At 38.5% G+C, this 15,160-nt stretch overlaps 1 protein-coding gene across 1 annotated transcript in view; it reads left to right on the forward strand.

The window, feature by feature from the left end:
* Positions 1-15,160, forward strand: part of csmd3b (CUB and Sushi multiple domains 3b) — a gene marked incomplete at both ends in the record, with an annotated part of 385,522 nt that overhangs the window by 159,373 nt on the left and 210,989 nt on the right. Inside the window, one exon of the mRNA XM_079258329.1 lies at positions 4,350-4,547. Coding sequence (XP_079114455.1) covers positions 4,350-4,547 — 198 coding nt within the window. The remainder of the gene's footprint in view (positions 1-4,349; positions 4,548-15,160) is intronic.

Below are 15,160 nucleotides of genomic sequence, written 5' to 3' on the forward strand. Positions count from 1 at the left end.
AAATAAGAGAAAGTGCACAGCAATAAACTATGGAAAGGAGTGCAATGTAGCTGCTGGATACTGAATAAACTATTGTAATTAAACTGTGATTTTCACAATAAACTAGACAAATGAATGAAGGATTCAGGGGATGGAGAGAGAGGTTAATATTGTGGTATGGATAAAGCTGGGGGGAGATGAAGAGCTATGTCATGAAATTTTCACTTGAGGAAAGTGGAGTGGTGAGGATGGACAGATTATGAAATGATGAGGCCCTACACCAATGTTTTGCCTGGTATGTTTTTTTTTTTTTTTCTTTTTTCAAATACTTGCTGAAACCAGGTGATTAATTTCATTCTCAGTTTTGTTGTCAGTGTGTGTTACCCATAATATCAAACACACTTGTGATATTGATCAGTGGTTGAATTTGGCAGACTGTAATGGGAATGTAAGGAAATGCAATGTCACTCCTACAAGAAGAAGATATACTTTATAATGTTGTGGATATAAATGTAACAATACTTAACTTTGGTAGATTTTTTTTCACTATTTGGTGTCCCTTACTGAGGGCTAATTAAACATCCGTCTTGTGTTCTGTCTGTTCTCTGAGCTCTTTCCAGTGAGATCCTGTCTTATCTGCTTCTCTGTCAATTTTCCTCCTTTGTTTCCTTGCCTCCTCCAATAATGTCTTCCTGGGTTTCTTTGCTGAATCATCCAGTGTGTTGATCTCTGGTTTGCTTTTGTGTGATACAGTGTACAAACCACAGGTGATGATGCTATTGGCCTTGTACGCAGAATGAATGCTGGTGAGCCATCACACAAATCAAAAGCAAAGAGTTTTATGGTAAAAAAAACAAACAAAAAAAAAACCCTATGTAGTATTGATTTAACCCTTTCACAGCCCCTTCTACTGTTTAGTTGAGCAAACAGTCATAGTTACTTCACTTTCAGGACATCTGCCTATATGGTACACAATGGAACCCAATGGTTTTTGTAGCCTATAAACATTGGTTTATAGACTCATAATAATCTAAATGAGCAGGTTGGATCCCATACTGAAAGGGATTGAAAAGTTGACTAAGGTTGGAGCTTTGGCCAATAAACCTAATTTTAAACTTTTTAGGCTACAGTTGTTCTTGTAGTTACAGGAGTTGTGCAATCCAGAAAAAAAATACTGTCGGCACAAATGATACCAAAATAAGCTGAACTTTATGGATAAGAGTGCAGTGTCGTTCCACTCAGAAATAAATTCCGAATGCACCTTTTCAGAGTGAAATCAAAAGCCATTTTTAAAAAAAGAGATAAATGTGAAAAAGGATTTGAGCAAATGAGGCAGTAAACATGGACAAACTGTTTATCATTAGACAAAAGATAAAAGTCGATAAAGCACCTGTTGTCGGTTGCCAATAGAACCTTTTACCACTGATGTGAAAGTGTGTGTCGGTGAGTAAATGTGTGCCTGATAGAACACTGAACCGCAACCATCTTGACACTGAGTGGGGGCTACGCTGACTTGCTAAATCGATAGGCCAACAGGTCACAACACTAGGCCAACCTGACATCCAATCACCATGCAGCACAGGGGGTCGCCACAGTGATGGATGTCCCTGGTTGTGTGTGTGTATGTGGATGCGAGTAAGCACATGTGCTGGTGCCCAAGTGTATCTCCTCAGTGTGGGTTTCAATGTCACTGTGCGTGTGTGGAGATAAGCAGGAAGGCATTTAGGTGGATTTTTGTGAGGGTCGTCAGCAACAAGGTTCTCCCTTCTGTGTTTTTGCTTTTTATGCATTTTGAACACAAAAATAAATAAATATATCCTCAAAAATTAGATAAGTAAATAAACAAAAAACATTTTATATATATATATATATATATATATATATATATATATATATATATATATATATATATATATATATATATATATATATATATATATATTCTAATCATTTGTAGGGTGTAGAGGATTTTTTTTTCTTTTTTTTTATAAAAGTCCTCCGTCACCCATCCCATCTCCCCAGGGTAGGGTGGGTGGCTATTCATCTCTCAAGCTCTGGTTCTCTACCAGACTCCTGGGAGCTGGAGTTTCCTACACAGTATCTTAGCTGCTCCTAGGACTGCGCTTTTCTCAACGGAATTATCTGTTTCACCAGGTATCTGTTGGAGCCACTTCACCAGTGTGGGGGACACGGCCCCCAGTGCTCTAACCACTGTGGGTACTACTGTTGCTTTGTGTTTAGGTATTATAAACTTACCCCAAATGCCTCCACTATAAATCGCTATGTCTGTGGCAGAGAGGAACAAGAATGTATGACAATAAAGTAATTTAATAACTGTTTCAATCAACCAAGCAATTGACAGTCACTGTACTGGTTCATCCATTGGCATCCAATCTTCCCAGCATAGAGCCTACTTTGTAGAAGATGATTTAACATGTTTTTTTCCTGTTTGCTCTGAAGTGATTCCAAGTGTATTCTAGGTTGCATTATTGAACATATTTCTGTGATTTTCAGAGTTTTTAGTTTACTTTTGAGCTCTGCTTCCTTCTACCATTGGGAAGCCAACTGAGCATAATCTGCCACTGTTTATACCGTCTTGCTTTCTTCTTCTTCTTTCTTTCCTTAACTTTCTCCCTTCTTACCCTACTCACTCTCCTTGTCCAAGTAGTTTCATAGTTCTATCTATCACATTAGGCATTCTTAAGTCTGCCTCTGCTTCTTCATCCCCACCCTAACCTTTCAGTGTCTCTGCATTCTTGCCTCCCCCTCAACCATCCTTCTGGTTCCTGCCAACCACCCCCCCTCCCCCAACCCTGTATCTGTCTGAACAGTTTCATAGTTGTATCAATCAAGTTCAAACTATAAGACTAGAGTCAGTCCCTGTGCTCCCATCTACTTCCTGGTTTATGGCTTGTAATACCTCTTCCCTCCCTTGCTCTGAGCCTCCTTCCTGCGGTCTTCTGTTCGTGTGTCTGCTGACGTTTATATGCATGCAATTGCATATGTGTCTTTGGCACGACACTTTAAATGCATCTACCGGGAAGAATGCGATCAACATTTTCATCCTGCCTCCTCTCCTTCGAGGCTTTTTCTTTGTAGTCTGTTTTTTAATGCGCTCAAATGTCTGTTTATAGGCACCATGCTGGCAGTATATAATGTAAACTGTAGGCTTAAGCTGTATATACAGTATAATATTAGGGCAAGATGTCAGAGCAGACTGTAATGATGTGTTGATAGATGAGTGCCAGTGCATTAGTAATCATATGTGAGCTCCCAATAGCACTTTGAAAAAGATGTAGAAACAAGAGTGTTAGATTTTCCTTTTTGGTGCATAGACAAGAACAGTTACAAAAAAAAAGCTACAACATTGGTGTCATACACGTCATCTCCTCGCCAAGTTAAATAATACTATTAACGATATGTTGATATGCAAATACAAAGTAAATTTCTGTGTAATTCATCTCTCTGGGTAAGGATTTGCACATTTTCTTTATCAACAACCAGAAAAAGTTCATCAGAGCCACAAAATAAAACATATGAATCCACATTTTATAAATGAGAACCTGTAGACCTGCAAAAAAAAAAGAGGGAAGACATTATATTAGCTGCTATGAGGTTCAGGTGTGAGTCTTTGTCCAAGGAAAATGGTTCATATGGCTCATGGTTCATGTAGGAGGGCTTTCACTAGACTTGCAATGGACACAAGAAAAGGTGCAAGACAGGCTCTGTGTGTAGGTATTTAAACTGTGTCCCCTAATGGAACTATATCACTGTTGTCCCCAAACTGTCCTTAATGGCAGATGCACTGAGACCAGCAGGTTGAAGCTGTAACATGGTAAATGTAGCATTCTCATCACATATGCTACAACAAATTCTATAAGGCATTGTATAAAGCAGGGGTGTCCAGCTCTGGTCCTCAAGCGCCACAATCTTGCAGATTTTCCATGCATCCATGCTCCAACTCACCTGACTCAAATTAATCAGGTATTACTCAGAACTTCACAGGCTGCTGGATCCATTAAATGTAAGCCAAGTGTGTTTGAACAGGGATATATCAAAAGCCTGGAGGAGAGCGACCATCAAGGACTGACTTTGGACACCACCCTATGAAAGCTACAGAGCCCAAAACATATTCACAGGAATTATGCTGCATCTAAATATAAAAGAAAATGTACTACAAGCCTAAAAAAAAAAAATGTATGGTTGTGTTTGGTCAGATTTAGACGGGATGGATGAAAGCTAACATAAGGAAGCAAGCAGCCTCAGAACTGGAAACCTCAGTGAACATACTGGAGTATACATTAAGTTGAAGTAAAGCAAAATGACAACATTTTAATAACAAAAACTGCCTGTTTTGTCTTTCTTTGCAGAACTCCACAGTACATCTTGTGGAAACCCCGGCGTGCCACCAAAAGCAGTGCTGAGCGGTGCTGGCCGATTTGCAGTAGGAGACAGTGTGCGGTACAGCTGTGTGCACGGTTATGTCTTAGATGGCCACGCCACGCTCACATGCATCACCAATGCTGGCAACACGGCCGTGTGGGATTTCCCTGCTCCTATTTGTCGAGGTACAGACCAAGTGTGCATGTGTTTGTGCTGGGCTTGACGTGAAGAGTTTTTTTCTGGAGATCAGATTTACAAAAACAGAAGACAAACTGTGTTTATACATATTTGCATGCATTTTTCATAAATACACAGCTGAGATATTTCTCATGATTTTAACTTGTGTTAAACTTTAGAAGAAAACTCTTCATAATTTTTTTTTTTTTGTGTGTATTTATGTATGTAAAGACAGAAAGAGCGACAGACTGTGTGTGTGTGTGTGTGTGTGGGGGGGGGGGGGGGGGGGGGGGGCAGACGATGAGGCAGGCAACCAATGAGTTCCTAAATGTTGTGTATTTTTGTCTTTCAAGCTGCGTTAATCTGAGTCATGTATGGGAGAGAGGCTGTGTGTGAAGTGTACTACATGTTTTTTTAGTGTACATGAGTTTGAGGCATTGTTGTACATATCAAGCTGTACTTCGTGTGCTGAGGAAAGAACGAGAAATCCCTCATGCAGTAGGTGGACACACATTTATTGATTTGTGCGAGTTTATGAGAAGTGTGTTGGCATAGTTATATTTAGATTTAAGTTTTAACAGCAATGCTTTGAATAACCTATTAAATGTAAGGCACAGGACTCCTGCAATATGAATGAACATCCTTTGGCACAGTGGCGAGTAAGCCTGTCAGCACAGTGGAAATCTGTTTTTCATGGTATTGCGAAATTTTAAATCCGATGTCTGTTTCAACAGTCCCACACAACCACACCACTAGGTACATTTTATGTTTGCCTGAGCTGAAGAGGGGATCAGTCAGAGTGATGGGGATTGATTCGGCAACAGCAGCTGAGAGTATGATGGAGCCTGTGGCACAAGAACCAAGAAAAGTCTCTGATGCTCCGGATAAAAATAAATTCTGCATTCGGACTTTGAAACAGGGAAAACAATCAACAACGGGGTACAACATAGATAACCACTGGCACAGCTTTTATCCGGCTCATTCTCCAGGAGATGTTGCAAGTATAGAAACCAAATATGTGTGCATGTACAAGAACCAAAAGTAAGGCTTTTTTTTTTTCCTCTCTTCTATGACTGGGTAACATCTCTCTTCATCAGTGACTCTCAGCCTTTTTGAGCCACGACCCCCAGGATAACATGGGTTGGTGTTAATTCTCAAACTTCTGTCAAAAAGACTGGCATGTTTCTCACAGTCCTCTACTCTCCCAATTTAGATTTTTATTAAGGCATGAATTAAAACTTTATTGTTTGCGTTAAAAAAAACAAAAAAACAAATGTTTGAATTCCATCGATTCATGTCTTTGCTTCAACACATTCATTTAGCCAGCTCTAATAAAACATCAAATTTGTTTGATAGCTGTATGTGGCTCTGTGCAATAATTTGTAAACACCTTGAAATGATCTTGGTAACCCCATGGGGGTCCTGACTCTGTTTGAGAAACGTTGCTCGATGAAATATGCCCCACATCTCCCTTCGACAGTATCCTCTCATATCTCAGGTTCATTAAAACTATATTGGATCCACTATTGTTTAATAGTTTATAATTCCCCTTTTAGTGGAAGAATAACCATTTATAACTCAGCTCATTCCCCTCTTCATTAGATGTCACAGCTTGAACTCACTTCTGAATTAACTAACTGCACGTAAAACCCTGGTTCTGCTTGACCAGAATATGACATTTTGTATTATCTTTTGTCCACACTGAGGCCATTGGAGCTTCTGCTAATGAATGCAAAGTCCCATCCATGAAATCTGAGTATTGTCATTGACTGTAGTTTAGCATCTGATAAACAAAGCCTCATTGTTGTCAGCAGTTAAAACTGTCCATGTTAGATCTCTTGGAAATTGAAACCACTCCTGCCGACAAAAGAATTGAACAGCATGACTAATGCTTAGGTTTCCTTACAGTTTAAACGTTATTCCTCCCTCCCTGGGGGTCAGTTTGGACTGCTTTAAGTGGAGACATGAGACTAAACAGAAAAGAATCCAAGGCCAAGATTTACAACTGCTTTGTGCCTTGTTGCAAACCTACATTAAAGTGTTACTGTTTCTATTTATTAAAGAGGTACTGGAGTGATTTAGTGCTAAAAAGGCTGGCAGGGTTTTTTTTTTCTTTTTTTTTTTTCTACCTTGCTTCTGCTACTTATCTATTAATGGTAGTTTTTCTTTTAGAACTGTAATTCAAGGAGGGGATTATTTCATTGAACCATGTGGCTTGATTTGCCGAGCCTCGTGCAACACAATTCATTGCCAGAAAAAAAAAAAAAGCTTGTCTTCACATTTGTGTTTGACACTGCTGACATTTTGGAGGCAAAAGGAGACAGGTGTTACGTGACACCAACAGATGGAGAGAGCATGTGAAGGAAAAGGCCCTACATTTGTTTGAATCTGTTTTGAACGCAAAAAGATGATGCAATACCAATGTAATTATGTTTTTGTATATCTCTAGTTTTAATTAACACCACATAAATTGTATGGTTGGGATGCTTTTCTCCATGTGTTCAGCCACACCGTCCCAATGTGCAGAGATGTAACACTGCTTAAAGATGAGAATGCAGCATTGTGATTGTCTGCATTGACACATTATCTGAATATCCTTTTACAATTTCCTAGACATGGAATTAAAGGGGTGTTGATAGCTGTTTGTGAATATAATAGTTTGTTCTGATCTTTGTCACCTAGCTACACTACACGCTAATATTTAACAGTCTCATGGCCCTCATGTAGAAGAAGGGTCTGGTTTGTCATAGTCAGCTTCATAAGGTGTTTTTAAATATGAAGTTAATACCTACAAGGCTTGTGTTGGAACAAGAAACAAACAATGCCTGCATTGTTGCACAGAGACCTGACTAATGAAAGTCCTGTTTGTTTGTTCCTCTGAACTCATTTGTGCCGGTCTTAATAGACCGCTTTGGTCATGATTAAAATAAGCTTGTCATCTCTGCATTGGCTCATCATAGTTTTAGAATCACGCCAACTAAAATGCACCTCTGTTACTGTGTGTGATTTGCAACTGCAGTGTAATTTTCCCAACTTACTGGTAGTGTCGACCCGTGGTCTTCATTGGTAACAAGTAACACAAAAGTAATTTTAGCTTTAAGCACATTAAGCTACATTATGTAATTATGTAGCCGCAGATGAAAATTCTCAGAGATAAAATTTAATCTTGATTAAATATGTAATGCTGTTGAAAATAAATTGCAGGATAACCTTTCATTCATATTTCACCCACCTCCCACTGTTTTTATTTCACCTCCTAAAAATCTTTGTTGTCACTACAGGGAAACAACCGAGTATCATATGCTTTCGTATCTTAGATGTTACGTTGTGTCTGTTCATTTCTGATGTATTAATGTGATCATATCCAGATTGTCTTTGCTTTTAATGATTTATTTATATCATATGCTTTGTTTGTGTGTTCATCAGTTATTCCTTTGTTTTTACATGGCTGTAATCATGAGTTAAGCCATCCTTTGACCAGTGTCTGCCATTTTTTTTATAGATATATTCCATAAATGAATTTGATTTGATATACATATAATTAATACAACAATATTGAATAAATAAACCAATAGTATGAATTTAAAATCAAAGAGAATATTTTCACGCTTGATGCAGACATATTCCATGCCTCTCAAAGGGAAGGGTGTTTTACTCTTCATCAAAGATTCATGTTAATGTAAGAGTTTGTTTTCATTTCTCTGTATGTTATCATCACTTGTTATATTACTTATCACTGTAGTCTGAGCAACAAACTAAAATCAAACAGGAAGACAAAATGTTGAACAAAACTAGACTAACAGGATTCATTTTTTACACGCATGCTCAGTACCTTCGGTTCCAGTCTAATGAACTACACTTACAAATACTGTGTTGGGTTATTATTATATAGTTGGTATCGTCCATTATGTTTATATTACTTGTCCGTCATACATTCTGGGGAAAAATAGTCAATGCTGGCCATATTCTCTCTATTTGCAGTGTAATTCCAGACTCATCCTTTATTCATTCCTTTAAGATGTATCTCCATGTTTAGATAAGTATATAACTTTTTTTTTTTCATTTTAATGCAGATGTCTGTGTGGATTTCCAGTATGACTTTATTCAACTTTGTAACATATAATGCAATACAAACAGCTATGTTAGGCTAAATTCTTTCCAAAACCTCTCCATCATATTCAAATGTTTTTGTGATGCTTGGTAGCATTGATAAATACACATATGAAACACATTATTTCTTGCCTGAAATATGTTCATTAACTGTATTTACTTTGCTCTCATTAGCCGTTGTACACTGGGTTCTGTAAATGACTTTATATCAGATTCAACATTGACTCTAGGTCAAATTAAATCAAATCAAAATTATTAAACAGACTCAAGTTTATAAACGAATATGCATACAAGAGGGGATACATATACCTGAACTACATGAGTATTTGTGTCAAATTTACTGAATTAATATAAAAATTTAAGTCTTATTTCCATAGAATTTAAATGAAAATTGATGGACTGTTCAAAACAATTATTTATGTAAAAGTTCTGTAATCCTGACTTTTTTTTTTTTTTTTTTTTTTGTTTGTTTGTGTGTGTTTATAAAATTTACCTTCATCTACATTGCTCTGCGTTCCACTTACAACAGTTTGAACAACAAAGTATTATAACCTGACCTAACATCTTTACTCCCCATAATGCCACTGTAATTTATATACAGTTACTACCAAGTAGACTGAACTATTACAGCCAGAAAACATGAAATAATTATGGGCAGAACTTTTTTTTTTTTTCCACCTAAAGGCATTCTGGTTGTAGATCTGATGAATTACTTAGTCATCCAGAGAAGTCGCACTTTTAACAAACTGAAGAAGGCACTCCTAATACCACCATCCTCTCACAAGAATTTAGCTGGAATCACACCACTGGTTTTGGAGGATGATCACTTTATGTTACTTGGACTTTTTAGTGCTTATAACAACTGCAAGCACACATGATAGAAATTGAACCAAGCTTCATGTGAAAGACGGCTGCAAATATTCAAAAATCAAAAGGAATAAAACAATATAAGCAGGACTGCCCTGATCAAGCATTTCTAAACACAATTCAGACCTGTTACCCATGATTGGATTGTAGGTTGAACCTTACTTACTTGCTGATGGGTATTGATTTAATACTGGGCAAAGCTGCGTGAAAACACAAACAAAGTGACAGGAAAGGTTCTGATGATTGGTTCATGGTTACTGGTTCAGATAACAAACCAAAGAAGAATGCAGGTTGAACTCCATGAAATCAACTTAATAACTCCCAAAACGTTTGTGCACCTCACAGCAGGAAAATAAAGAAACAAATTCTATATTCATCTCGAGCAGACTTCACAAACTTTAACATCCTTATCACATTAGGCTGATTAATCTTACCAAGCAGTGAAAACCGACATACACTAGTCACAAAAAGTTAGGGATATTCAGCTTTTGGGTGAAATTTCACAACAAGCCTAAAATGCATTCAAACCTGTACAGGTGAACTTAATGTGATCTTCTCTAAGCTTTTAAATGCACATGTCCAACTGTTAAATGTTTCAATAAATTTTGCACAAGTTGCTGTTCTCTAACAAGGAGCTTAACGGCAAAAATCACGGCAGGTGTGTGATCCTTGAATTGACCAAAATATGTCCTGGTTCAATTAGAGCTGGTGGTTAAACAGTTGTCCTCATCATGCTGTTCACATTTTGACATCATGAGACCAAGACGACACCTAACAATGGAACAACAGTCCCTTGCCATTGCGATGCTTCAAACAGGACGTTCTCAGACAGAAGTGGCCACTGAGCTTGGAGTGTCACAGAGTGTCATCAGCAGGTTGCAACAGAGATACCGAGAGACTGGAAGAGTCACAGAAAGGCCTAGAAGTGGACGTCCTTTGGCCACATCCCGTGCTGATGACCGCTACATTGTGAACACTGCCCTGAGAAACCGGATGATGAATGCCACTCAACTCCAGGCACGTTTAAGAGAGGTGAGAGGCACCCAAGTGTCACGTCAGACCATTCGAAACCGTTTCCATCAGCGTGGTCTGCGTGCTAGACGACCTGCACGGGTACCTGACCACACCACCAGGCACAGGCATCATCGTCTTGCATGGGCCAGGGAGCATTTACGCTGGACGAGGAACCAGTGGGCCTCAGTGCTGTTCTCTGATGAAAGTCGATTCACACTGAGCAGAAATGATGGCCGGCAACGATGTTGGAGACGTCAGGGAGAGCGCTATGCATCAGCCACTGTTGTCACCAGGCGAGCTTTTGGTGGTGGCGGTGTTACAGTGTGGGCAGGGGTGTCCACTTGGTACAGAACTGCCCTACACTTTGTGAATGGTACAGTGACAAGCCCATACTACCTGAATAGCATCATTAATCCAGTGATTGTGCCCCTACATGAACAGCACAGGCCTAATTTCATCTTCATGGACGACAATGCTCCTGTTCATCGAGGCCGCATCATCAGGGAACGGCTGTTGGAGACTGGTGTACCTCAAATGGAATGGCCTGCACTCTCTCCAGACCTGAATCCCATTGAAAACCTGTGGGATCAGCTGAGCCGTCGTGTAGAGGCTCGAAACCCTGCACCCCAGAACCTCAATGACCTGAGGGCTGCCCTTCAAGAAGAGTGGGATGCCATGCCTCAGCAGGCAATAAGTTGCCTTGTGAACAGCATGAGACGTCGTTGTCAAGCTGTAATTGATGCTCAAGGGCACATGACGAGATATTGAGACGTTCAAATTTTTTGTTGTGGTTTAACTACCATTGTTGTTACCTTTTGTGTTGAATGAATTTTTTGAGATGAGGAATTCAGTAGTGCATCCTTCTACTTAAATGTCTTACTTTTATGATATTATATCACTGTAGCATGAACATATTGCATTTTCCATAAATTTCACCTGAAAGCCAAATATCCCTAAATTTTTGTGAGTAGTGTATGTGACAACTTAACACTTGTAGATTCAAATTTCAAGATCAGCCTGCATAAAGTAAGAACATGGCTACACACCCCACCAGTGAAGAAGTTAAGCTTCGGCCAAAAAGAAGCCTCTGAACCTCAGAGGAAGTTGTTTACATTTAGCCTTGCCTTTTTGCACACAACAAATCCCAACAAAAGATTTCAAATGCATGCAGCAATGTGGTTAATTGTTGCCCAAGGCAGCTCACCATCCAGTAAACTGTCATTTTGATCAAGGGGAATTAGCAAGGCGGCGGGGGGGGGGGCAAATGGCAAGTTGTCAGTGCTGGATTAGCAATGTCTCTGTCATTCTGTCAGTAAGGCTAAGAGCAGCTAAGCTACTAATATGTTCACACCAACTCAGAAACCCACACGCACAGCTATTCACACCCATTTTCTTTAACACATCACACACACTCATAAAAAAGAAAGAGAAACACCCACACAAAATATAAAAGCACGTGCACACACACATATCAACACAGAGTTGTATACTGTTCCTGCGTGTGTGTATGTGTGGTGACACCTAGGGACATTCATACCAGCTGTAATAGCTTTCTATCAATTATTCAGCCATGCAATCAAATGACTGGAGATGCAGTGCTTTTAGCAATGGCACCGAAATGTGCTCCCTCTCTCTCTCTCTCTCTCTCGCTCTCTCTCTCTCTCTCTCTCTCTGTTTTCCTCAGTGAATGCTTGTGTCGTTAATCTTGTCCCTTTACATTACGCACTGTGTTTTAATTATCATGCATTAATCATGAATAGAATATTTAGAATTTAATCCTCTCTTCAAATAAGAATCTGCTTTCAATTCACATTAATCTGTCACGTTTATGACTAAAGAATGTTAAAAATGAACTGTAATTTTGCTCCAACACTGAGCAACAGAATGTAGGTGGTAAGTGGACATTGACGGCTGCAAAATCCCGGTTAAACACACAGCTCATTCTCTTTGTGAGGGAAACTATGCCCGTGTTTGTTTTTCAGTCCCTTTATCCAGGGGAATTGGGAATTCTAATCACCCAAGAGTGTAAGTTTGAATGTTTGGTTTCATCTCTCTGCTTCACAATTAGAGCTGATGTGACTGCGAGTGCAGGAAAAAAAAGGCAACAACAAATTCCTGGTGGGGAAAGATAATGCAACTTAATTTAATAGTATTTACTTATTTATTTATTCATTTACTTATTTTGTATCATAGAGGTGCTAAAGTGTTAGAGAATCAGACATTACATTATGGTTATGTCTGCTACATCAGCCCAGCTTGGTAAATAATTTAAAAATTATATATTTATGATGTTTATCCAGCAATGGATCTGAGGTATTTTCAGCCTCGATGAAAGTATACAAAATTAAAGGAAATTCCTCAGTATGGTGGGTCTTTCCGAGTCATGTAATGACAGTTTTCTGTGGTTTTTGAATGGCTATTAGCTATTAGCTGTCCACATACCAGCTTAATAAATCAGATTTTAATGCCTGTTGTTCGAGGGATCTTCCATATTTTGAAACAACATAGATTAAAAGGTACAACGTTTAATTACACTACCAGTCAAAAGTTTGGACACAGTTTCCCACTGGATATAATTGGGAAGTGTGTCCACACATATAACTGGTTATGTAATTTGGCTTTTTATTAGCAAAATATAAGTGTAAATATAATACATATTTTACCAAAGTGTAGCCATAATCACATCCAAATAAAAAACATTTTTATAGCTTAGAATGAGTTATGAATAAATACATATGTAGGGGCACACCCAGCAGAAGGCTGTCATGTTGGACCATCTTTGAATGGGGTAGCTGTAACGGGACAAACTGTTTAGCCTTTCACATTTTAACTGTGGCTCAAACTTGTGCAAGATGTTGACAATTTCACACTTGTGATTCTCCACAAATTTGCTAGTAATAATAATGTGCTGACACAATGAGGTGCCAGAGATCACTACTCATACAAACGTCATACACTGCAGCTTTTAAGAGTCATTCTTGAGATTTCACTACATGAAGTCCTACGAAGGATGCGTGACATCTTTCAGTGACATTTTATGATTTTTCATTCGAGATAACTAGCAAGAGTCTTCCTTTATTTTAAGAAGCATTTAAAATCCTAGACTTTTGTTTATTTATCACATTCTATTTCCTAAATAGAGTAACATGTAACTTTCAGGAAGCTGCTTTAGATAATATACAAGAGTTAAGACAAACATTACTATACGGTTGACATGGAAACACTGCAGATGACTAATGGATCGGAAATATTCATCATCTGTACAGAACAACAAAATCTTTACACCCACGCCCACATGCACCGGCGTTCTTTCCTGGTAAGTCTTTTAAAGCCCAGCACACACTTTCCAGTATAAATTATGAATATCTTTTTTTTTTTTATCCACAAATCACATGCTGTGAGCATAACTAATGAATAAAACAGCATGTTTATTAACCACAAATATGGATTTACATATCTTTGTTTTTTTGTCTCTTTTTCTCCCTTTTGAATTTGATCCCATAGTGCTCAGTAACTATAATCACATTTAAAATTCTTGAATACCTTCGAGCTAAAACTCTTTTGAAAACAGATTCAGAGCAATAACTTACTTACAGTCTTCACTTATAGACTGTTTCGGGGAAACAATGTGCTAAATTAGCGTTACTGAAAGGCCGCATCAAGAAATATACTGGCTCTAGTAGATAAATGGAAAACTGAAGAAGCATGCCAAGATCAACCATGCTGTACTCTTCAACATTAGTGCGTTTATAATCGAGAAAATTTCACGGCAAACAAATAGATAATATATTTAACTTCATAGAAAAGTTCTTTTATGTTCCATCAAAACCAAAGAATATAATAGAAATACTTTCCAGTAACTACATGTCTAAATAAAGCAGCTGAAAACCGTACAGAATAGTGCGTATACACTGATCAGTGACAACATTAAAACAAGTGACAGGTGAAGTGTATAACAATGTTCCTCTCATTACGATGCAATGTTATGCTGGGGAACCCTGGGTCTTCGCATTCACGCGGGTGCTGCTTTGACATGTACTATCTCCAGAAACATGTACCACCTGCTGTAAGAATAGTTAGACCGTGGACCTCTGAGTGAATCTATGCATATATGTATGAGTATCAGACTGAGTGGCTCTGCTAGATTTGCGAAGATTTATTTACAGTTAAACAAAATCCTTCAGAATTTAAGGCATCTCTTTTGAACAGATATACATTGTCACTCATGGGTCTGACTGACTATGAGGCATTTTTTTCTGGGATCTCATTAAAGATGGGGAAGTTGGGGATTTGTCTGCAACAGAGCCAAATGATTCCAGGGTGCAGGTTTTCCCAGCATGAGACTGCAGCATTACAATGAGATGAGCTGTGTTACTCTGTGGCTTCTATCTAGTCACTGATTGGTCTGAATATCCCGATATTACAAAGAAGATGATCAACTATTTAGATGTTTGGCATTTAACAATTGACCACATGCATGTTTAGCACGGTATTCTTTAAATAACTGTGCACAGTTAAAATGCAGACGGCAATAGAAAATGGAAGAAGAGTGGGGGTTAGTGAGATGAGGAGGAGCCAGAAGGAGAGCACGGGGTTATTGTTGGTACTGAAAAAAGTAATAATGTGCACT

Source organism: Telmatherina bonti (assembly GCF_933228915.1).
Source record: "Telmatherina bonti genome assembly, chromosome: 19".
NCBI classification, from domain to species: Eukaryota; Metazoa; Chordata; class Actinopteri; order Atheriniformes; family Telmatherinidae; genus Telmatherina; species Telmatherina bonti.